This window comes from Ranitomeya imitator, chromosome 5 (genome assembly GCF_032444005.1).
Source record: "Ranitomeya imitator isolate aRanImi1 chromosome 5, aRanImi1.pri, whole genome shotgun sequence".
Classification (NCBI taxonomy): Eukaryota; Metazoa; Chordata; class Amphibia; order Anura; family Dendrobatidae; genus Ranitomeya; species Ranitomeya imitator.
The window spans coordinates 416712023-416738145 of record NC_091286.1 but is presented as its reverse complement, the minus strand read 5'-3'; the positions used below and the strand labels follow the sequence as shown (position 1 = coordinate 416738145).

General features: G+C 43.3%; 1 protein-coding gene across 1 annotated transcript in view; it reads left to right on the top strand.

Annotated features, from left to right (window-relative positions):
- Positions 1–26123, top strand: part of LOC138638068 (mucin-4-like) — a 305885-nt gene that overhangs the window by 165432 nt on the left and 114330 nt on the right. Inside the window, exons 15-16 of the mRNA XM_069727051.1 lie at positions 20231–20350; positions 24866–24985. Coding sequence (XP_069583152.1) covers positions 20231–20350; positions 24866–24985 — 240 coding nt within the window. The remainder of the gene's footprint in view (positions 1–20230; positions 20351–24865; positions 24986–26123) is intronic.

Here is a 26123-nt window from a genome sequence, read left to right as displayed (position 1 = left end):
CATATTTTTTCACAAAAATGATCTTTTCTTCCCCAATTTTTTATTTTCCCAAGGGAAAGAGAAGAGTTTTGGACCCCAAAAGTTGTTGTACAATTTGTGCTGAGTATGCCGATACCTCATATGTGGGGGTAAACCACTGTTTGGGCGCATGGCTGAGCTCAGAAGCGAAGAAGCGCCATTTGACTTTTCAATGCAAAATTGACTGGAATTGAGATGGGACGCCATGTTGCATTTGGAGAGCCACTGATGTGCCTAAACATTGAAACCCCCAACAAGTGACACCATTTTGGAAAGTAGACCCCCTAAGGAACTTTTCTAGATTTGTGGTGAGCACTTTGACCCACCAAGTGCTTCACAGAAGTTTATAATGTAGAGCCATAAAAATAAAAAATAATATTTTTTCACAAAAATGAACTTTTCGCCCCCAATTTTTTATTTTCCCAAGGTTACCAGAAGAAATTGTACACCAAACGTTGTTGTGCAATTTGTCCTGAGTACGCTGATACCCCATATGTGGGGGTAAACCACTGTCTGGGTGCATAGCAGAGCTCGGAAGGGAAGGAGCGCCATTTGACTTTTCAATGCAAAACTGACTGGAATTGGGATGGGACGCCATGTTGCGTTTGGAGATCCACTGATGTGCCTAAACATTGAAACCCCCCACAAGTAACACCATTTTGGAAACTAGACCCCCAAGGAACCTATCTAGATGTGTTGTGAGAACTTTGAACCTCAAGTGTTTCACTACAGTTTATAACGCAGAGCCGTGAAAATAAAAAATCCTTTTTTTTTCACAAAAAATATTTTTTAGCCCCCAGTTTTGTATTTTCCCAAGGGTAACAGGAGAAATTGGACACCAAAAGTTGTTGTCCAATATGTCCTGTGTACGCTGATACCCCATATGTTGGGGTAAACCCCTGTTTGGGCGCACGGGAGAGCTCGGAAGGGAAGGAGCACTGTTTTACTTTTTCAATGCAGAATTGGCTGGAATTGAGATCGGACGCCATGTCGCGTTTGGAGAGTCCCTGATGTGCCTCAACAGTGGAAACCCCCAATTATAACTGAAGCCCTAATCCAAACACACCCCTAACCCTAATCCCAACAGTAACCCTAACCACACCCCTAACCCTGACAGACCCCTAACCCTAATCCCAACCCTATTCTCAACCGTAAATGTAATCTATACCCTTACCGTAACTTTAGCCCCAACCCTAACCCTAACTTTAGCCCCATTGCTAACCCTAACTTTAGCCCCAACCCTAACTGTAGCCCTAACCATAGCCCTAACCCTAACCCTAGCCCTAAACCTAGCCCTAACCCTAGCTCTAACCCTAACCCTGATGGGAAAATGGAAATAAATACATTTTTTAATTTTTTTTATTTTTCCTTAACTAAAGGGGTGATGAAGGGGGGTTTGATGTACTTTTATAGCGGGTTTTCTAGCGGATTTTTATGCTTGGCAGCCATCACACACTAAAAGACGCTTTTTATTGCAAAAAAAATATTTTTGCGTTACCACATTTTGAGAGCTATAGTTTTTTCCATATTTTGGTCCACAGAGTCATGTGAGGTCTTGTTTTTTTCGGGACGAGTTGATGTTTTTATTGGTAACATTTTTGGGCACGTGACATTTTTTTTTTTTTTTTTAATTTTTTATTTTCAAATTTTCAAAATACATGAACAACAAGTGGTACACATGAATCTGAGACATAGTGTTACAAACTTCTGCAATTGTACCATACAGATGCATATTAATCATCGGAGTAGACCGTAGCTATGGTTACTTGTAAAAAATGCTGATGGTAAATTAGGTCAGAAAGTACGGGTTGTACAACCCTAAACGCTCAAAAGAAATGGAAAACACTTAAACATTGCAAAAAACTGTAAAAAAGGGGGGGGGGGAAGTACCGGAGGGGAGATATAGGTCCACTTAGAAGTTTCTGAATACAGATCCTTCGTCTGAAGAGGACGGGAACACTAAGACCTTGAACCAGCAGGGACTAGTCAGGTAATTTCGACCAACTGAAAAGAGTGCTATGGAGGTTATTAAGTAATACTAGTGCAACCAGGTGAGTGAGTAGTGCCCGGGCCCATCACAGTGCACTGTCAATAAACTTGATGAGTTCACAGGGGATCAAATTTGTATAGCTAAGAAGAATAGCTAATGGAAGGCAGTGAGGTAGGGCTATTTAACATTTGCCATGGCAACCATGTCCAAAAGAATTTATCGTGTGAGTGAGAATCCCAGCTGGACAATTCCTCCATCCTACAGATGTTCTGGACTTTTTTGGTCCATTCATCGATACGAGGGGGGTTCTTTTGTCTCCAGTGCAATGAGATCAAGTGTTTGGCTGCGGCTATTAGGAGAGGGAGAAGGTCATGTTTTTTCGGCTTGTATGACTTTGTGGGCAGTGACAGTAGAGCTTCTTGGGGTGTTAGGTTGTGAGTTATTAATCCCAGTTGGCGGAGTCGGTCGAAGACGTCTTTCCAGAATTTTGTGATAGCTGGGCATGACCAGAATATGTGTAATAACGAGCCCTTTGACTTCATACATCTCCAACAAAGAGGAGAGTCTGATAGGCCCAGGTGATAGAGTGACTCAGGGGTTCTATACCATCTGGAAAGGACTTTAAAAGCATTCTCCTGTAACAGGACACATCTTGAGAACCCATGTGAGTGTCCTAATACTTGATCTGATTCCCTATTGGAGAGAGATATATTCAACTCGGACTCCCAAGAGGATAGGTATAAGGGTTTAAAGTTAGTGTTTGGGGAAATTAAGTTATGGTATAGTTTGGATATTAATTTGGGGGGTGTGGGATTAAGTTTTAGCATAAGCTCAAACCACAACCAATCTGGGTTGTTTTGGGTGTTTAACCTTAGTTTGGACATGATGTGTTAAACATGGTGTACTTGTATGAAGTCTCGGGGACGCTTCCTGGCTTCACATGGCCAACTATTTATACAGTTGATTTGATTAGAAAGCAAATGAGAAACTGGGAGATTCGGTAATGAGTCCCAGAGGTCAAATGCGTCTGTGTAATTTGGATCGATAAGCCAGGGCACGACCCCCAGAGGCATGTTGTCCAAAAAGAGACAATATGGCCAGTTGTTTGGGAACAGTTTCCTCCTAATGGACAGTGTGTTGCTAGTTATTTCTTCAAGGGAATTTTGCGGGGGGACGGCTGAGGTCCAGAGGTATTTTTCAGCCCCCCTTCCCAGTAGTAAAAGTTCAAGGATAGGTGTTTTTTGGGAAAGTCTAGGTTTAATCAGAGACATCCACCTGGCCAAATGAATTGCCCGGTAGTAAGTCTCAAAATGCGGTAGTCCAAGACCCCCTTTCTTTCTCGGGAGTGAGAGGATTTTGAATGGGAGTCTAGGTCTTTTACCCCTCCAAACATATCCTCTGACTAACTTATTGACTGCTGTGAAGAATGTCTTGGGGAGAGGTATAGGAATCATATTCATATAATAGAATATCCTCGGGAGCATGTACGATTTGATTATGTTTATCCTCCCAATCCACGAAATGTACGGTAAGTCATAGGTTTTAAGGAGTGTTTGGAGATTGTCCAGGAGGGGTTCAAAATTGTGCTTGTAGAGAGTGGAGGGGTTTGCAGTAAGCAAGACACCTAGATATTTCAACTTATCTGTAAGCCAATTGAAGGGGGTAGACTTTTTAAGATTTATGGCAACCTCGTCTGGTAGTGAGACGTTCATCGTTCATGACTTCTGACTTGTGCATGTTTACTTTGAAGTTGGAGATAACCCCAAACTCCTCGAGAAGTTTCAAAATAGAGGGAAATGCAGACTTAGGATTTGAGATCAAAATCATAAGGTCATCTGGGAAAGCGGCTGTTTTGAATTCTGTGTGGTCCACGGTTAAGCCCCTTATTAACTCTTCCTGTCTTATTTTCTGTATTAGCGTCTCCATGACCAACACAAAAAGCGTTGGGGAGAGAGGGCAGCCCTGCCTGGTCCCATTTCCTATCCCAAAAGGATCCGAGAGCAGCCCGTTGACTCTAACTCTAGCGGTTGGAGTAGAGTACAGAGTCATGATGGCATCAATAAAAGGTTGTGGGAAGTCAAACTTCTTTAGAGTGCATACCATGTAATGCCAACTAACTCTGTCAAAAGCCTTCTCGGCGTCAGTTGATAATAGAGCCAACGGGATACCGGAGCGTCTGGCGTGTGAAATGGCTAAAAGAATTTTTAATGTGTTGTCCTTTCCTTCACGACCTCTGACAAAACCCACTTGGTCAGGGTGTATCAGGGACTCAAGGACACTGTTGATCCTAGACGCAAGAATTTTAGCCCAAAGTTTTAGATCACAGTTCAATAGGGATATTGGGCGATAGTTGCTGCATTGACCGCCATCTCTCCCCTCTTTGGGGATAATAGATATGTGTGCTTCTAACGTCTGTCTGGTTGGGGGGATTCCTGCTAGAAAGGAGTTAAACAGGGAAGTCAAATGTGGTAGGAGTAGGTCCGAAAATTTTTTATAGTATGACAGTGGGAAGCCATCTGGGCCCGGAGTTTTATTGGTTGCCATATTTTGTAAAGTGTCGCTAATTTCTTGACTGGTAACTTGGGACAAGAGGGCTGCATGGTCTTTGGATTGAACCTTTGGTAGGGCGAGAGGAGCCAAGAAATCGTGGATCTTATCTGTCGCAGTTACACAGTCTTTCATGGAAACGGGGGGCTCTAAGTTATAGAGGGATTGGTAGTAGCGTCTAAACGCCTCAGCAATATCTTCGGTTCTGTCGACCTTCGCGTTCAGATCATTATATACATGCTTTATAAATTTGCTCTCCTTCTGTTTTTTGAGAAGGTGGGAGGTCAGCTTGCTATTTTTGTTCCCGTGCATATAGAATCGATGTCTACAATGCATGAAGATCTTAGCCGATTTGACATTAAGTAAGTCTTTTAGCCTGACGCGGAGGTCGACTAACTCCTGTTGAAAACCCTGTGTGCCAGTTTTTTTATGAAGACGTTCTGTGATTGCGATTTGGTGTAGAAGAGACATCATCTCTTTATCTCTTTGTTTTTTTGCGTGGGCTCCTATTGAAATGAGTTCTCCTCGGAGTACCGCTTTGTGGGCCTCCCATATGTTGGGTGTTACTGACCCATCTGTGATATTTTCAAAAAAATATCGCGATAGTGCGTACTTTATTTTCTCTAAGTTTTGTGGGTTATCTAATAGGGATTCATTTAGTCTCCAAGACGTTGCTGGGCGGGGCAAGGTGTCAATTACAATGTCTATGAAGATCGGTGCGTGATCTGAGATTGTGATTGAGCCAATACTAGCGGACTTAATTAAATTTAAGGATCTCGATTGTATCAAAAGGAGGTCAATACGATGGTAGGATGAGTGGGGGGGGAGAAAAAAGTGAAGTCCTTAGTGGTAGGATGAATTATACGCCATGGGTCATGGGTCAGTTTATTCAGGAGATTATGTCTTAATTTTTTAGAGACAAAGGACAGGCCGCTTGAGGAGTCAATCTCTGGATTTAAGGTGATGTTAAAATCTCCCCCTATAATTAGTAACCCCTCGGTGAAAAGTTTCAAAACCTCTAGCGTCTTCGATATCCACTGAACCTGGTGTTTATTGGGTGCATAGAGGTTGGCAAATGTGACTAGGGTGTTGGCTAAGTGTCCCTTAACAAAGATGTATCTCCCCTCATGGTCACTCAATGTATCCTTGGGCGAGAACGGTAAACCTTTTTTTAGTGCTATACTAACACCCTTGGACGCAGAAGAGTTGCAGCTGTTGAACCACGTTGGATATGGGGAGAAGGAGGTGTTAGGTGTCCTACCGCTCTTAAAGTGTGTTTCCTGGAGGAAGGCTACTTGGGTTTTTTGTTTTTTTAGGAGGTTAAGAATTTGGTTTCTTTTTGCGGGTGTATTAAGGCCTTTTACGTTAAACGAGGCAACTGTGATGGACCCGGGGCTCACCTTACTATTCGCACTCATCCTGTCTTGAAGAGAAGATTATCCCATCACGGTACCTGGGAGAAGAGGGGAAAAACATGAACAACAAAATATATACATTTAAGTTCTCGCCCATCGCAGGGGGGGGGGGGAAGAATACCCAAACATAGGCGAGGGTTAGTCCAAGTTGTGATCTGGTCTATAGCTATGTGAAAATACAATCTAGTGATTTAAAGATAGAAACTCTAAAAAGGCAGAGGTAGTTATCTGAAAAAACAAGAGTCTAAACACTCCAAACAACTACTCTATTGTACCAAAAGAAGGGCCAAAGGAGGAATAGGTTTTTCATGGCGGGTGTTTTTTAGGGTCTTGTTTCTTGACTTTAGGCGAAGCGTATTTCTTCCTTTGCGACCATTCCAAGGGTTTTTTCATTGGAGGCAGGTTCCAGTCGGAGTCAATTGGCATCCAAGAGGGTATGTTTATTGGTGGAATGTCTAGGGTTTCCCAGGCTTTTTGAAGGTCCTCCGGGGTACGGATCGTAATTTGACGACTGGCGATCTTCACTGCGAGCTCAAATGGGAATAGCCATTTATATGACAAGTTCTTGGCCTTCAGTGCAGCAAGGAGGGGTCTGAGGACTCGTCTTTTTGCTAAAGTGGAAGGGGCTAAGTCTTGGAAAAGCTGTATTGGTGAATTTTCATGTAGTATTTTGTCTTGTTCTCTAGCGCTTGCCAGAATCGCAGCTGTGTCCACAAAGCTGAGAAGTCCACATATGATATCTCTAGGAGGTTCCTCAGGTTTTGGTTTAGGCCTTAGAGCGCGATGGATCCTTTCAATTGTAACTTTCGAGGCTCTGTCTGGACCCAGAAGGTTAGCGAAGATTTCTTTAGCCACCTTGTCTAGTGCCTCTTGGGCAAAGGATTCTGGGATCCCTCTAATCCTGATATTCTTCCTCCTGCTTCTGTTTTCTTGGTCTTCTACGGCTAGCAGTGCTGTGTTCAGATGTTGTTCGAGCTTAAGAGCTTGTTCGTTTAGGCAGGTAACAGCCTCTACCATGTCGACATTTGCGGATTCAAGGGACTCGACTCTGTGGCCAAGATGTTGAAGGTCTGAGCGCATACCTGAGACTTCCTCCATGAGAGGCTTCATGTTTTGGGCCATCAGTTTTCTCATGAAGGCTCTAGAGATAGGGGCAATGTCTCCTGTAGTTGAGTCGCTATCAGAGTCCGCCTCACTAGGATCTGTTTCATCAATGTTTTCGGATGAGATCGCTTTTTTGAGAGATCGTTTAGTAGGGGTTTGAGAGACCTCATTTTTCTTTTTCAGATATTATTATTATTATTATTTATTTATATAGCACCATTGATTCCATGGTGCTGTACATGAGAAGGGGTTACATACAAGTTACAAATATCACATACAGTAAACAAACTAACAATGACGGACTGATACAGAGGGGCGAGGACCCTTCCCTTGCAGGCTTACATTCTACAGGATTATGGGGAAGGAGACAGTAGGTTGAGGGTGTGAGATATGAGTCAAGAGCACCATGAGCACCTTTTTTTTGATCGTCTGCCATGGTTTTATTTGCTGACTTTTCACGTTCTTTCTGTGATTTAACCATTTTGAGGCTGTTTGTTAACGTGAAGTGCAACGATCACAACTTGGACATGAAGGAAAAAACTATTTACATATTGTAATGGAATTAAAGCTTATTCTCAGAGTGGCCACTAGGTGTCGCTCTAAGGTCAGAAAAGAAAGCGAAAAAAAATGCCTTGTTGAATCCAGTTATCAAGGAAGAAAAATATTAGGCATCAGCATAACGTTGTAGATTGTAAAAAGCAAATATTAGTAGCAGTTTTTATAAATCACCAGACGATGGCTGAGGTGAACTGTGACTTTTTTCCAATAGCTCTTTATCTGCTGATAACAATAAGATGAAGTAGAGTTGGATGTATGTGTCTGTCCCAACACTGAACATCCGAAGTTTAATGCACCCTTTAATTATGGATAAGAAAGCGTTATGGGAACAGCAGATTTGCTGTCCGTATGGGTGCACTGCTTTATTTTAACCCCTGATGGTGCTGGGTATGGGGCAGCACGAGATCAGCAATGGCAGAGCTTCCTTTCTGTGGCAGAGGCGGCCCCAATATGGTGCTGGCGCGAAAATTCCCGCGCTTCTTCAGAAAACCCACTTCTGTGGGGGTCTCCGCCACCCAAGAGTTCCAGTCCCTGGGCCCCGCCGCGCTCTCCCCTCTCACCTCCACACCACAAGAGTCAGGATCGGGAGCCGGAAACAGCGGGCGCAGTCACAGAACCCGCGGCTCTCAGTTGTACCCGCCGCAGCAGGAAGCAGGCGAGCGGGACGAGCCGAACGAGGGGGTCAGCAGCGGTTCCCTGCAGCGTCACGCGCCTGTAGCCCGGCGCTCCGGAGCAGGTTGGAGACCAGCGTGGTCTCACGTCTCTCCTTCGGTCAGTCCTCCGGCCGCGGTGGACTCGGTGGTCGGGGGGTGGGGTGATCGGGCCGCAGGGCACCTCTCTCAATCTCCTCACCTTCGTCCGACACCGCGGCTCCGCTCCCGCGACCCCCGTCTGTACTCCCGCCGATCAGCTGCTCCGCTCACAGGGGAAGGCGAGGAGGTTTCTTCGGCAGACCTTGTTTCAGGAGCACCGCTCGGCACGCTCCCGGCTGGGATATGGTCTATCCAGCAGGACCAAGGCCCACATGCAGGCCTCGGGGCCTGATCTAGCTATAAGAGTCCGCCGCTGGGAACGAATGGGCCCAGAAGAACCTTTAGTTACTGTGGGGCTGCATCCATGTGATAAAAACTGCAGATGGGCTGTGTATGAGTGCTGATTAGGCACAATTTGATCGGCCAGCAGAGGAGCCTAATGGCCGCACGTCCTTCTCCTTCAGCTGCTGGCCACGCCCCCCGGCACATGACATTTTTTGATCGCTTTTTATTCCGATTTTTGTGAGGCAGAATGACCAAAAACCAGCTATTCATGAATTTCTTTTGGGGGGGGCGTTTATACCGTTCCGCGTTTGGTAAAATGGATAAAGCAGTTTTATTCTTCGGGTCAGTACGATTACAGCGATACCTCATTTATATTTTTTTATGTTTTGGCGCTTTTATACGATAAAAACTATTTTATAGAAATAATTATTTTTGCATCGCTTTATTCTGAGGACTATAACTTTTTATTTTTTCGATGATGATGCTGTATGGTGGCTCGTTTTTTGCGGGACAAGATGACTTTTTCAGTGGTACCATGGTTATTTATATCAGTCTTTTTGATCGCGTGTTATTACACTTTTTGTTCGGCGGTATGATAATAAAGCGTTGTTTTTTGCCTCGTTTTTTTTTTTTTATTACGGTGTTCAATGAAGGGGATAACTTGTGGGACAGTTTTATAGGTCGGGTTGTTATGGACGTGGCGATACTAAATATGTGTACTTTTATTGTTTTTTGTTTAGATAAAGAAATGTATTTATGAGAACAATATATATATATATATATATTTTTTTTTAGGATTTTTTTTTAAATTTTTTTACACATCTGAATATTTTTTTTTACACTATAACATTGCCCCGGGGGGGAGGGGGGGGGCATCATGTTATAGTGTAAGATCGCTGATCTTACGCTTTGCTGTGCACTGTGTGACATCAGCGATCTGACGTGCACTCCTAGAGGCTTCCCGGCGCCTGCTCAGAGCAGGCGCTGTGAAGCCACCTCCCTGCAGGACCCGGATGCAGCCCCGTGGCCATTTTGGATCCGGGCCTGCAGGGAGGAGGAGGTAAGAGACCCTCGGAGGAATGCGATCACATCGTGTTGCTCTGAGGGTCTCAGGGAAGCACGCAGGGAGCACCCTCTCTGCACGATGCTTCCCTATACCACCGGAACACTGCGATCATGTTTGATCGAGGTGTACCGGGGTTAATGTGTCGGGGGCGGTCCGTGACCGCTCCTGGCACATAGTGCCGGATGTCAGTTGCTATAGACAGCTGACACCCGGCCGCGATCGGCTGCACTCCCTGCGTGAGCGCGGCCGATCGCTATGACGTACTATCCCATCGAGGGTCAGATGGTCCCAGGTCACCTCGATGGGATAGTACGTCTAAGGTCAGAGAGGGGTTAATTAGAATCACCTGGAAAACTAATTATCACATATGTTTAAGATTGATTTCAGTGATCCATTGAGCCCTGAGACACAATACCTTCCATGAATCAAAACAATTAAATCTTTATGACACTTAAATCCAATCTGCATAATAATTTGGAACATGGTGTAAAGGTACCGTTACACTAAGCGACACTGCAGCGATATAGACAATGAGCCGATCGCTGCAGCGTCGCTGTTTAGGTCGCTAGGAGACGTCAAACACAGCAACAGCAGAACGATGCAGGAGCGATCCAGTGACGTACTTATCGTTCTCACTGGTTGTTAGCTCCATGAAAAAACATTGCAGGCATCGTTGCTTTTGCTGTCAAACATGACGAATCACGCCGACCTGACGACCAAATAAAGTTCCGGACTTCTAGCGACGACCAGCGATGTCACAGCAGGATCCTGATCGCTGCTGTGTGTCAAACACAACGAGATTGCTATCCAGGACGCTGCAACGTCACGGATCGCTGTCGTTCTCATTCTAAAGTTGCTCAGTGTGAAGGTACCTTAAGTATGTGAAAAGCCTCTTCAGTGAGGACTCTGGACTTTGAATTCTAGTGCCACCGATTGGGAGGATAACTATCTAAAAAACTTAATGTTAACCTTTCACGATCCTTACCACAATATTTAGGATAAAAAGCCAAACCCAGTCACTCCAAACATGTGTTTTCAAATAAAGTGTTTGTTTGGTTTTCCATGCTTAATCATAAAAAAATGCTCATTAACCCCTTAAAGACGAATCCCTTTTTCGTTTTTGTGTTTTCGTTTTTCGCTCCCCTCCTTCCCAGAGCCATAACTTTTTTATTTTTGCGTCAATATGGCCATGTGAGGGCTTATGTTTGCGGACAAGCTGGTTTTACCATGTCTTGTACTAGAAAATGGGAAAAAAATTCCAAGTGTGGTGAAATTGCAAAAAAGTGCAATCCCACACTTGTTTTTTGTTTGGCTCTTTTGCTAGGTTCACTAAATGCTAAAACGGGCCTGCCATTGTGATTCTCCAGGTCATTATGAGTTCATAGACACCAAACATGTCTAGGTCATTTTTTATCTATGTGGTGAAAAAAAATTCAAAACTTTGCTAAAAAAATGGTGTCATTTTCCGATACCCGTAGCGTCTCAATTTTTCGGGATCTCGGGTCAGGTGAGGGCTTATTTTTTGCGTGCCGAGCTGACATTTTTAATGATACCACTTTTGTGCAGATACTTTCTTTTGATCGTCTGTTATTGCATTTTAATGCAATATCACGGCGACCAAAAAAAGTAATTCTGGCGTTTCAAATTTTTTTCTCGCTACGCCGTTTAGCGATCAGGTTAATCCTTTCTTTTGTTGATTGGGCGATCCTGAATGCGGCGATACCAAATATGTGTAGGTTTGATTTTTTTTATTGTTTTATTTTGGATGGGGCAAAAGGGGGGTGATTTAAATTTTACATTTTTTTAATTTTTTTCATATTTTTGAAAACATTTTTTTTAACTTTTGCCATGCTTCAATAGCCTCCATGGGATGCTAGAAGCTGGCATAGCCTTATCAGCTCTGCTACATAGCTGCAATCATCAGATCCCTCCTATGTAGCTGAATTGCAGGCTTGCTATGAGTGCTGACCACAGGGTGGCACTCACAGCAAGCCGGCATCAGTAACAATAGAGGTCTCAATGAGACCTCTGGTTACTATGCCGATGTATCGCTGACCCCCGACTATGTGACAGGGTCGGCAATGCGCGTATTTCCAGCCGCACAGCCGGAAGCGGTAGTTAAATACCACTGTCAGCATTTGACAGTGGCATTTAACTGGTTAATAGTGGCAGGTGGATCGCGATTCCACCTGCTGCTATTGTGCGCACATACAGTACAGACCAAAAATTTGGACACACCTTCTCATTTAAAGATTCTTCTGTATTTTCATGACTATGAAAATTGTACATTCACACTGAAGGCATCAAAACTATGAATTAACACATGTAGAATTATATACTTAACAAAAAAGTGTGAATCAACTGAAATTATGTCTTATTTTCTAGGTTCTTCAAAGTAGCCACCTTTTGCTTTGATGACTGCTTTGCACACTCTTGGCATTCTCTTGATGAGCTTCAAGAGGTAGTCACTGGGAATGGTCTTCCAAGAATCTTGAAGGAGTTCCCAGAGATGCTTTGCTCTTGTTGGCCCTTTTGCCTTCACTCTGCGGTCCAGCTCACCCCAAACCATCTCTTTTGGTTTTTAGGTCTGGTGACTGTGGAGGCCAGGTCATCTAGCATAGCACCCCATCACTCTCCTTCTTGGTCAAATGGCCCTTACACAGCCTGGAGGTGTGTTTGGGGTCATTGTCCTGTTGAAAAATAAATGATGGTCCAACTAAACGCAAACCGGATGGAATATCATGCCGATAAAAGATGCTGTGGTAGCCATGCTGGTTCAGTATGCCTTCAATTTTGAATAAATTTCCAACAGTGTCACCAGCAAAGCACCCCCACACCATCACACCTCCTCCTCCATGCTTCACGGTGGGAACCAGGCATGTAGAGTCCATCCGTTAACCTTTTCTGCGTCGCTCAAAGACACGGTGGTTGGAACCAAAGATCTCAAGTGCACTGCATATTTGTAACTTTTATTTCATTCTCATTTTAGTTCCAATATGAACTGTTACATTCAATATTAATTAAAACAATTTTTTATGAATGTTAAGTCTCTTCACAAGACCGTGATTAATCTTGACTGTCAGGCATGGCCACACTTTACAGATGAGCCTCTGTGCCTGTGTAAACAGTGCAAGTACGATCCAAAAAACATACAAAACTTTGCTCTACCAATTGGTCACAGTGAGGTGTCTCCTCTCCCCTTATATGCTGATATCCCACACCTTCTGCCAGAAGAAGCAAAATATGAGTGACTTCTCCTACATCTGCTTCAGCCTCCACTAAGAGAGATTGATGGAGGTCCAGCACACATTGTTAACCCCTTTACCCCCAAGAGTGGTTTACACGTTAAAGACCGGGCCAATTTTTACAATTCTGACCACTGTCCCTTTATGAAGTTATAACTCTGGAACGCTTCAATGGATCCTGATGATTCTGACATTGTTTTCTCATGACATATTGTACTTCATGATCGTGGTAAAATTTATTTGATACATCCACAGTCCAGAAATATTGCAATCGCACAGCCGTTATACGTTAGACCCTTTCTGCTTCAGGGATATTGAATGCCACACCGTATAAGCCTTTTGTCACAATAGAAAAAAGTTAATCGCTCCACCTGGGTGCTGCTTCATGAATAAAGCAATTTATATGAGAATGTCCAGAACAAGAAAAATAACAGCGCACTCACCGGTGTTGAGCAAAAAGCGATTTATTCACATGCAATCATGCGGTGCAGGGAGGGTGGTGAACGCAAGCTGATGACAGCCGTTTCATGCTAACAAGCACTTCAACAGATCCAGTGGATCTGTTGAAGTGCTTGTTAGCATGAAACGGCTGTCATCCACTTGCGTTCACCACCCTCCCTGCACCGCATGATTGCATGTGAATAAATCGCTTTTTGCTCAACACCGGTGAGTGCGCTGTTATTTTTCTTCCTCTGGACATTTATTTGATACAATCTGCGTTTATTTGTGGAAAAAATTAAAATTTGGCGAAAATTTTCCAACTTTGAATTTGCCCTTAAATTACAGAGATATGTCACACAAAATACTTAATAAGTAATATTTCCCACATGTCTACTTTACATCAGCACAATTTTGGAACCAAATTTTTTTGACCAGCAATTTCTTATTTTTACAACACCATTTTTTTTTAGTGACCACATCAAATTTGAGGGGTCTATATGATAGAAAACACCCAAGTGTGACACCATTCTAAAAACTGCTACCTTCAAGGTGCTCAAAACCACATTCAAGAAGTTTATTAACCTTTCAGGTGTTTCACAGGAATTTTTGGAATGTTTAAAAAAAATGAACATTTAATTTTTTTTCACAAAAAAATTAATTCTGATCCAATTAGTTTTATTTTACCAAGGGTAACAGGAGAAATTGGACTGCAAAAGTTGTTGTACAATTTGTACTGAGTACGCCGATACCCCATATGGGTTCAGTACGATTACAGCGATACCTCATTTATATAATTTTTTTATGTTTTGGTGCTTTTATGCGATAAAAACTATTTTATATAAAAAATTATTATTTTTGCATCGCTTTATTCTGAGGACACTAACTTTTTTATGTTTACGCTGATGACACTGTATGACAGCACTTTTTTCGCAGGACAAGATGACGTTTTCAGCTGTACCATTTTTTTTATATCCGTCTTGTTGATCTCGTGTTATTCCACTTTTTGTTCGACAGTATGATAATAAACCATTGCTTTTTGCCCTTTTTTTACGGTGTTCACTGAAGGGGTTAATTAGTGGGACAGTTTTATAGGTCGGGTCGTTACGGACGCGGCGATACTAAATATGTGTACTTTTATTGTTTTTTTTATTTAGATAAAGAAATGTATTTATTGGAACAATATTTTTTTTCTTTCTTTATTTAGGAATTTTTTTTATTTTTTTTACACATGTAAATATTTTTTTTTTTTACTTTGTCCCATGTTGGGACATTATGCTATAGTGTCAGATAGCTGATCTGACACTTTGCAAAGCACTGTGTCAGATCAGCGATCTGACAGGCAGGGCTGCAGGTTTACCAGTGCCTGCTCTGAGCAGGCGCTTGCAAGCCACCTCCCTGCAGAACCCGGAAGGAGCCCCTTGGCCATTTTGGATCTGGGGCCTGCAGGGAGGAGATGCTCGGAACGCAATCACATTGCGTTGTTCCGAGGGTCTCAGGGAAGTACGCAGAGAGCCCTCTTCCTGCTGCGATGCTTCACTATGCCGCCAGAACACTACAATCATGTTTGATCGCAGTGTTCCGCGGGTTAATGTGCCAGGAGCGGTCCGTGATGTAATTAATTGCCTCACCAGTATTGGGCTATATTTTGTTGAAGAAAGTGATTGGCAGATTGTTGATATATGCAGCCAAGAGAAATAATATACTGTACCTGCAGGGAGTAACAAATATGAAGTTCTGGGTTAGAAGATAAGTATACAGTGCCTTGCGAAAGTATTCAGCCCCCTTGAACTTTTCAACCTTTTCCCACATATCATGCTTCAAACATTAAGATACCAAATGTAAATTTTTGGTGAAGAATTAACAAGTGGAACACAATTATGAAGTTGAATGAAATTTATTGTTTATTTAAAATGTTTGTGGAAATTCATAAACTGAAAGGTGGGGCGTGCAATATTATTCGGCCCCTTTACTTTCAGTGCAGCAAACTCACTCCAGAAGTTCATTGTGGATCTCTGAATGATCCCCATGATCACTTTGGATGAACAGCAGAGATCTACAACTGAGTTTTGCCAGTATGTCCATAGCACAACAATCAGTCGTACACTGCATAAATCTGGCCTTCATGGAAGAGTGGCAAGAAGAAAGCCATTTCTCAAAGATATTGAGAAAAAGTGTCATTTAAGATTTGCAACAATCCACCTGGGAGACACACCAAACATGTGGAAGAAGGTGCTCTAGTCAGATGCAACCAAAATCAACTTTTTGGCAACAATGCCAGACGATATGTTGGTGTAAAGGCAACACAGCTCATCACCCTGAACACACCATCCCCACTGTCAAACATGGTGGTGGCAGTATCATGGTTTGGGCCTACTTTTCTTCAACAGGGACAGGGAAGATGGTTAAATTTGATGAGAAGATGGATGGAGCCAAATACAGGACCATTCTTGAAGAAAACCTGTTGGAGTCTGCAAAAGACTGAGACTAGGACGGAGATTTGTCTTCCAACAAGACAATGATCCCAAACTGAAGGAAAATCTGCAATGGAATGGTTCACAAATAAACATATGGAGGTGTTAGAATGGCCAAGTCAAAGTCCAGGCCTCAGTCCAATCAAGAATCTGTGGAAAGAGCTGAAAACTGCTGTTCACAATCGATCTCCATCAAACCTCACTGAGCTCGAGCTGTTTGCCAAGGAAGAATGGGCAAGAATTTCAGTCTCTCGATGTACAAAACTGATAGAGACATACCCCAAGCGACTTGCAGCTGTAATCACAGCAAAAAGTGGCGCAACAAAGTGTTAAGTTAAAGGGGCCAAATAATATTGCACGCCCCACTTTTCAGTTTTTGAATTTCCACAAAAATTTAAAGTAACCAATAAATTTCATTCAACTTCACAATTGTGTTCCACTTGTTGCTTATTCTTCACCAAAAATTTACATTTGGTATCTTTATATTTAAAGCATGATATGTGGGAAAAGGTTGAAAAGTCCCAGGGGGGCCAATACTTTCACAAGGCACTGTATATAGAGGGGAAAATAAGCATTTGATACACTGATGATTTTGCAAGTTTTCCCACCTACAAAGAATGGAATATATAAAAATAAAGATTATTAATGGAAAGGTCTGTAATTTTTATTGTAAGTACACTTCTATGCTTCAACTGTGAGAGACAGAATCTAAAAATAAAACTCCAGAAAATCATATTGTATGATTTTTACATAACTAATTTGCATTTCATTACATGAAATAAGTATTTGATGCAATAGAAAGACAGAACTTAATATTTGGAACAGAAACATTTGTTTGCAATTACAAAGCTCAAACGAGGAATTTTGACCCACTCCTCCATACAGATCTTTTCAAGATCTTTTAGGTTTAAGGGCTGTCACTGGGCAACATTGAGTTTCAGCTCCCTCCAAAGATTGTCTATTGGATTCAGGTCTGAAGACCAGCTAGACCACTCAAGGACCTTAAAATGCTTCCTATGGAGCCACTCCTTAGTTTCCCTGGCTGTGTGTTTCAGGTCATTGTCATAATGGAAGACCCAATCTTGACCCTTTTTCAATGCTCTTCCGGTGGGAAGGAGGTTGATGGCCAAAATATTATGATACATGACCCCATCATCCTCCCTTTAATGCGGTGCAGTCGTCGTGTCCCCTTTGCAGAAAAGCACCTCCAAAATATAATGTTTTCAACACCATGCTTCACGGTTGGGACGGTGTTCTTGGGGTTATACTCATCCTTCTTCTACCTCCAAAAATAGTGAGTGCAGTTGATACCATATCATTTTATTTTGGTCTCATCTGACCACATGACCTTTTCCCATGCCTCCTCTGGATCATCCAAATGGTCACTGGCGGACTTCAAATGGGCCTGGAATTCTGCTGGCGTGAGCAAGGTGACTTTGTGTGCCCTGCAGTATTTTAATCCATGATGGCAAAGGGTGTTACTAACCGTAAAGTTTGAGACTGTGGTCCCAGCTCTCTTCAGATCATTGACCAAGTCATCCCATACAGTTTTGGCTGATTCCTGACATTTTTCAGAATCTTCCTTGCCCAGGGAGGCGAGATTTTGCATGAAGCCCCAGGCCGAGGAAGATTGACAGTCATCTTGTGTTTCTTCCATTTTCTAATTGTGCCAACAGTTGTTGCCTTCTCACCAAGCTGCCTGCCTATTGTTCCATAGCCCATCCCTGCTTTGTGCAGGTCTACAAATTTGGGGATTTAAGTATGTAAAAAGCCTCTTCAGTGAGGACTCTGGACTTTGAACTCTAGTGCCACCGATTGGGAGGATAGCAATCCTAAAAGTCAATGTCGATTTTTCACGATCCTTACCACATTACTTAGGATAAAAAGCCAAACCAGTCACTCCAAACGTATTTTCAAATGGAGTGTTTGATTTGGCTTTCCATGCTAAGTCATAAAAAGGCTAATTAAATGGTCAGTATTGATGTTTAGTATTGTTCCCCACAATAAGTGGCACTATAGTTCAAGCCCTCATCTGCTGTGAAGATGCTGTTTGCACACTATATTGGCAGTATTGCTTTCTGAGGGCAGCTTTTTACTTCACTTTGTCATCTCCACTAATGCTTTCTGTACATTTATATCTTGTTATATCTCAAAAATGTCTGTACTGTAATAGACCTGAACACTAACTTATGTTGCTGGAAGTTTTTAAGACTGCATTCCAGATTGTATAATCTATGTTACGCACAGTATCTACTGTAGGAAATGAATCATGAATCAACCTTAAAAGGGGCGCTGAGGAATTAGTTCCCTTAACTGCCACCGCTAAAAGGCATATCAGTGGTCATTAAGGGGTTAAAAGTGGATTTCTACAGACAGACATTTAATCGGAGAATACATCACCCATACCTCTGTCAACAGCGCTGATGGGAAGAGAGTGTCGGCATCTGTTAGTGGTGATCGGTGTGGCAGCTGAGAGAGATTAATAATGTGTGTCACAAAGACCGTGTCATCACTGTCAGGGATGTATTTAGGAGGTCGGGCAAACTGATGTTTTAAAAAATTTTCCTATCAATATCTGTTTAGAGAATGTATGTATATGTAAGGGGCACGACCAGGACAGTAGTCATGGCCGAGCACTCCTGTATATCTGTGCCCTGGCCTCCCATTACATGAAAACATTGTCTATCACTTTGCGTACCTGTGGCTCCACTTTCTGCGCCATCAGGGCCACCTCTGCTCCACTGAAGGGCCCCATCAGTTGGTGTAATAAAGATTGCGACCCAGTCCTTTTCAACTTCCAAATAAACACCTTTACTGTTTCTCAGCACATCCATATTTTCACTACATTATCAATAGAATTCACGTTGCACAAGTTTACTTCTTTCCCTGTGCTTTCCTTCCTGTCACACAGCACACACCCGGGTCGGACCATACCACACGGTTCGTCGGAGTCCTCCCAATTCAGCTCTGCAATGGTTAATCATTCCTCGTACTGTTTCACCCCAGACAGATGATTTCTGTCTCCAATGCAAGTTGCCACTTGGCGAGCAACCAGCCCTCCTGTACTGTGCTCTGTGGTGACCCATCATACTCCTGTTCCATGCTCACTTCTCCTGGGAGTTCCCTCAGTGGCCGTTTTATACCCATGCTGAAGGCATCTGCCAAGCTCTAAGCTGCCACATCACCGAGCTACCTGTGTCCCCGTCCAGTCAATGCTTCTGCCTTGTTTCTCCTTTCCCACTGTTATATTGGCTTCTGCTGTTTCGGCTCGATGCTGTGGATGGTTGAGCTTCTCTCTTAATAAACGTTGCGGGGTTGCTGCTATTGTCCTGGGCACTCAGGCCCGTATGGACAGTGTACACATGTACACTCTTCTAAGGTACTTCCATCTAGTGGGCAAAGTACTACGCTTTCCCTATTTAACAGACACATCACATATCAATATATACATTTAGCAGATTATAGGATAAGGGAGACAATATACCATTATACACAGTATATATATACACATAGTGAACAAGACATGGTAACACACCTGATCGTGTAGCAGTACCATTATATAACGGTGTTAATACACTAAATCGTGTAGCAATACCATCATATGTTAACCAATACACAAACACTGATAACATACGGCATCGGGACGAGAGAGAAGAGCAAAGGCATAAACATATTTTATCATACCCCCTACGTATGTTCCTTAAAATACAGTATTTGTAATGTTATATCCTATATTACCTCTAAAATATTTTCTAGTACTCAGGCAATGGAATCCAATGTGATGATATTCATGAACGTCTGACTAAAATCAGTAACTCTGAATTTCAGTGTGAGAACCTGCAAAGAATCATACAGTAGATAGATGCCTCCTGCATTCTGGTAGTGAGCGTACAGCGATTCCTGAGAATACAACGATCTAGAACAAGTTCATCCAGTTTCAAGCAATCTGACATTTCTTTTATGGCTCATAAACACAGTAGAGACCTGTACAAGGAGCGCTATCATCACTGTGCTGCTGTAGACGCCGCGTTTGTCTTCTGTTTGTGTCCTTTGGATAGAAACATTTTTTCTATGCCTCCATATGAAATTGAAGGCTTATGGCAGCTCTATGATGGCTGTATATAATGTATAAGGTCTTAGACTTTCTATAGATTTTTTTGTCATCCGTAAACCTGACAATCTTTGACAGAATGCTTTGATTCATTTTATTTGTACTGTGGATAAATGTTCCCATATTCTGACATTTCAACAGCTGTTTAGACAACCATATATATATATATATACTATGTTGTAATATCATTGATGTAACTGCAAAATATTTTATATTATGGTAATTAGGTAACGGAACCCATTGTGAGGATATTGATGAATGCCAGACCATCTCTCCTTGTTTTCCTTCTGCAACCTGTAATAACACAATAGGAAATTACACCTGTACTTGTAATGATGGATTCTCAGGTAATTGGATAAATTCTTTCTAGCATATCTGTAACTTTCATTTCATTCTCATTTTAGTTCCAATATAAACTGTAATACGCAAGATTAATTAACTTTTTTATGAATGTTTAGTCTCCTTCATAAGACTGTGATTAATCTTCACTATTAGGCACGGCCACACTATACAGATGAGCCCCTGTGCCTGTGTAAACAATGCAAGGGCCATCCAAAAAAACATACAAAACTTTGCTCTACCCATTGGTCACAGTGAGGTGTCTCCTCTCCCCTTATATGCTGACATCCCACACCTTCTGCCAGAAAGCAAAATATGAGTGACCTCTCCTACATCTATCTGCTTCATCCTCCAGTAAGAGAGATTGACGGAGGTCCAGCACACAGTGTTAAAGGCAACCAGGACCTCTGAGGCAATTAATTTCCTGCAGATGTACATTGACTGCAAGTAAACTGACTGCAATATCTGCAGCCAATCTAAGCAGTAAACCAACAGGGAGCATGGAGACGAAAGTGTTAACAACCACTGTCTGTGCTATAGGGAAAAAACAAACAAAAGGAGTTATATAATGATTAAAGGGAACCTGTCAGCAGGATTGTGAATAGTAACCTACACACAGTGTCAGTTCGGCACCGTTATACTGAATAAAATGATACCTTGGTTGATGAAATCCGTCTTCTGCAGGCAGGTGCCGGCCGTGGCACCAGCGCTGCAGCAGAATCGCATGTGGGCCTTGAACTTAATGCTTTTTACAGATTTACTTGAGCGAGGTAAAAAAAAAATCATTTTGAAAATGGCGCCCACTGCGCCAGCGCAGTAGCAGCTATAGGTGTCTATAGAGATCCGATAGCTGCTATTGCTGGAAAAGAAAAAAAAAAGTCTTCCACCAAGATGGCGCCGCCCACGCATGCCCAATAGCAGCTATCGGCGATCACCTAGAGCTGCTACTGCGCAGGTGCAGGCGGCGCCATCTTGGTGGAGGTCATTTTTTTTTTTCTCCAGCAAGATAGCACCGTCTGCGCCTGTGTAACAGCAGCTATCGGATCTCTATAACCGATAGATGCTACTGCGCAGGCGCCCCAGGTGCCATTTTCAAAATTACTCTTTTTTTTACCTCGCTCAAGAAAATCTGCAAAAGGGAATAAGTGCACAGTAAACTTGTGATTATGCTACAGTGCAGGGGCCACGGCTGGTACCTGCCTGCAGAAGCGTTTTTTTTTTTATTTAGTATGTGATGGTATTCATTATGCAAACTAGGGGCAGGTCAGTGAGGGAGCAGTGACCTATCAGCAGTCTTCATTATGAATATATAATCAGAGCACCACATACACCGACCCCACCTTAGGGCACGAGCATATCATTAACACAAAACTAAAAATTAAGATTAAGAACAACCACAAGACGGATTTCATCAACCAAGGTTTCATTTTATTCAGTATAACGGCGCCTGACTGATACTGTGGGTAGGTTACTGTGCACAATCCTGCTGACAGGTTCCCTTTAATCATTATATAGACATACTGATAGGGAATTTAGATTGTGAGCCCCAATGGGGACAGCGATGATAATGTGTGCAAACTGTAAAGCGCTGCGGAATATGTTAGCACTATATAAAAATAAAGATTATTATTAATATTATTATTATTATTATTTTTATTATTAACTCCTTTTGTTTGTTTTTCATGATAGCACAGACAGTGGTTGTTTACGCTTTTGTCTCCATGCTCCCTGTTGGTTTACTGCTTAGATTGGCTGCAGATATTGCAGTCAATTTACTTGCAGTCAATGTACATCTGCAGGAAATTAATTGCCTCAGCGGTCCTGGGCTATATTTTGTTGAGGAAAGTGATTGGCAGATGTTGACGTATGCAGCCAGCAGAAATAATATACCTGCAGGGAGTATCAAGGATGAAGTTCTGGGTTAGAAGATGAGTATATATAGAGGGGAAAATAAGTATTTGATACACTGACGATTTTGCAAGTTTGGAGATTCGCAAGAATGGAGAGGTCTGTAATTTTTATTGTAAGTACACTTCAGCTGTGAGAGACAGAATCTAAAAATAAAAATCCAGAAAACCACATTGTATGACACATGTTTAAGGATGCTTAACCTTCATAAGCGCAAAGCAGGAAGTTTGACTTGGCTAGCTGGTAGGGCCCTTACAGAGGGCCTAAGGGGACATTTCTCCATGTGGCGCATGGCAAGGCGACGTAAAGAGACTTATAGAAAATGCAATGCTCTTATGGGAGTTTATGTATGTAAAAAGTCTCTTCAGTGAGGACTCTGGACTTTGAACTCTAGTTCCATCGATTGCAAGGATAGCAATCCTAAAAGTCAATGTTGACCTTTCATGAGCCTTACCACATTACTTAGAATAATAAGCCAAACCAGTCACTCCAAACATGTGTTTTCAAATAGAGTGTTTGTTTGGCTTTCCATGCTAAGTCATAAAAAAGGCTAATTAAAGGGTCAGTATTAATGATTAGTATTGCTCCCCACAATAGGTGGCACTATAGTTCAAGTCCTCATCTGCTGGGAAGATGCTGTTTGCACACTATATTGGCAGTATTTCTGTCACTGGGCAGCTTTTTACTTTGACATCTCCAGTAATCTTTTCTGTACATGTATATCTTGTTATATTTCAAAAATGTATGTACTTTAATAGACCTGAACACTAACTTACATTGATGGGCTCAAAGGTGGAAGTTTTTAAATCTACATTCGAGAGTATATAATCTATTAGCTATTGAACCCGTTCTACACCCGGGTGGCGAGCATTTATATTGGTATATGGTCCCCATCCTGTCATGTGCTGCTCCATCCTGCATCCCCATTCTGTCATGTGCTGCACCCATCCTGCGTCCCCATCCTGTCATGTGCTGCACCCATCCTGCGTCCCCATCCTGTCATGTGCTGCTCCATCCTGCGTCCCCATCCTGTCATGTGCTGCACCCATCCTGCGTCCCAATCCTGTCATGTGCTGCACCCATCCTGCGTCCCCATCCTGTCATGTGCTGCACCCATCCTGCGCCCCCATCCTGTCATGCGCTGCACCCATCCTGTGTCCCCATCCTGGTATGTGCTGCACAAATCCTGCGTCCCCATCCTGTCATGTGCTGCACCCATCCTGCGTCCCCATCCTGTCATGTGCTGCACCCATCCTGCGTCCCCATCCTGTCATGTGCTGCACCCATCCTGCGTCCCAATCCTGGTATGTGCTGCACCCATCCTGCGTCCCCATCCTGCGTCCCCATCCTGTCATGTGCTGCACCCATCCTGCGTCCCCATCCTGTCATGTGCTGCACCCATCCTGCGTCCCCATCCTGGTATGTGCTGCACCCATCCTGCGTCCCCATCCTGCGTCCCCATCCTGTCATGTGCTGCACCCATCCTGCGTCCCCATCCTGTCATGTGCTGCACCCATCCTGCGTCCCCATCCTGTCATGTGCTGCACCCATCCTGTGTCCCCATCCTGTCATGTGCTGCACCCATCCTGCGCCCCCATCCTGTCATGTGCTGCACCCATCCTGCGTCCCCATCCTGTCATGTGCTGCACCCATCCGGGGGCCTGTGCAGGCGGGGACACCGGCGCGCTGTGGGGGTCAGGTGCCGGTATCGCCGCCAGCTCAGGTCCCCCAGCACTTACTATGTTCACCTGTCCTGCATTCCACCGCTGGGCGCCGCCATCTTCCCAGTCTCCTGGCTGTGACTGTTCAGTCAGAAGGCGGCGCCGGCGCGCATTAAGCGCGTCATCGCGCCCTCTGAACTGAAGGTCACAGGCCGAAGACCGGGAAGACGGCGGCGCTCAGCGGTGGAATGCAGGACAGGTGAATATGGCCGATACTCACCCTCCTGGCGGTCCCTGCTTCTCTGTTGGAGATCGCGGTGTGCGTTCAGTGTGAACGCATACCGTGATCTCCCGGGAGCGTCACTCTGTGAGGCCCAGACTGCGCCGGCGCTTGCGCCTGCGCAGTCTATAAAGGCTTAGGACAGAGTGACGCTCCCAGCGTTATATTATAGATATTATGTATCTAGTGTAAGAAATGAGTCGATTCAACCTTAAAAGTGGATTTCTACAGACAGACAATTCATCAGAGAATACATCACCCATACCTCTGTCAGCAGCGCTACTAGGAAGATAGTGGTGGCATCTGTTAGTGGTGATCAGTGTGGCAGCTGAGAGATATTAGTAATATATGTCACACAGACCGTGTCAGGGATGTATTTAGGAGGCCTGGCAAACTGATGTTTCATTTATCTCTCCTATTTCTATACAGTATTTCACTATCTGATTAGGCTGAACCATGATAAATTATATTGTTGTACCGTGTTAGCCAGAAAAATCAATGTGAATACTTTTCTGTTCAATGAAGACAATTATCACTGAGAGAATACTTTCATCATCATTGGGCAGAAAAGTATACACAACTATCTGATTAGATAATGTGTGTATATTTTCCTTAAAATATCAATCTGTAATGTTATGTCCTAAATTAATTGTTAAATATTTTATATTACTCAGGTAACGGGACCCACTGTGATGATGATAATGAATGTGAGACCAGTAATTCCTGCTCACCCAATGCAACCTGCACTAACACAATAGGAAATTACAGCTGTACTTGTAAGAATGGATTCTCAGGTAAAAGAAAAGAATTGACCACAATTTATTAGTATGATAGTAGAAATACCATATATCTCAGAATTTCAGTGTGAGAACCTGCAAAGAATCATACAGTAGATAGATGCCTCCTGCATTCTGGTAGTGAGCGTACAGCGATTCCTGAGAATACAACGATCTAGAACATAACATAGGGTATACGTGAGTTCCGTGACCTGGAAAAAATTACCCCAACCCCCTTAAACAGATCTCTTAACAATCTAAAGAATAAACTTCTAACGTACTCAAAACAGCAGACGGAGACATATGTTGGATTTAATTGGCCACAGCAGCCATTTTATTAAATAAAAGATAACAGAACTTTTATGACAACCCAGAATAGGAGGGGCGGTCCTCGAAGTCCCAAAGTTATAAAAAACTCAGTATCCCAAAAACTCCACAATGTTCAGCCCAGGATGAGTCTTACCCCCAGCCGTAAAGCACCAGCTCAGGGATAGATAACAACCAATCCTGGTCCACCGAACCCACCCCCATGCCAGGGGTCCATAAATCCACCTCACGCGGAATAACCGTACCGCGCCTTGTTAAATTCTCTCATGGGGTGTCCAGGACCTCTCAAGATCCCCACCCCATTGAACCACGATTTACCATTTCCACCGACTTCGAGGACCTCCACCCCCGCCAACTGCCGTGACAATACCCTGACAGCATTCACATAACAAAATAAATACATTTAGACGCCTCTTAAAACAATACTCCAAAAGCCCACATATGCCGACTTCACCCCCCCCATTACCCTAACCAAAAAAGGGAGGGTGGGCGGGAGATTCCTCACTTGTCACGCAGGCACCTAAAATGGATGCCTGCGTGAGGAGCGTGCCCCTTTTTATGTGCCCCCTCCCCACAGTCCCCTAGTTCCACCCCTTATTTTCAAAAAATGCCCCTAAAGCCACCCCTCAAGTTCCCAGTTAACCCCTTACCACCGTATCCCTTCTAACTGCTCCAGCTCCCCAGGTCCCACGTAACCCCGTCATGGCGGCCTCCCTTTACGTGCCGTGGGCCCCCAGTACGGCCTTTCTTGACATAGGGTATACGTGAGTTCCGTGACCTGGAAAAAATTACCCCAACCCCCTTAAACAGATCTCTTAACAATCTAAAG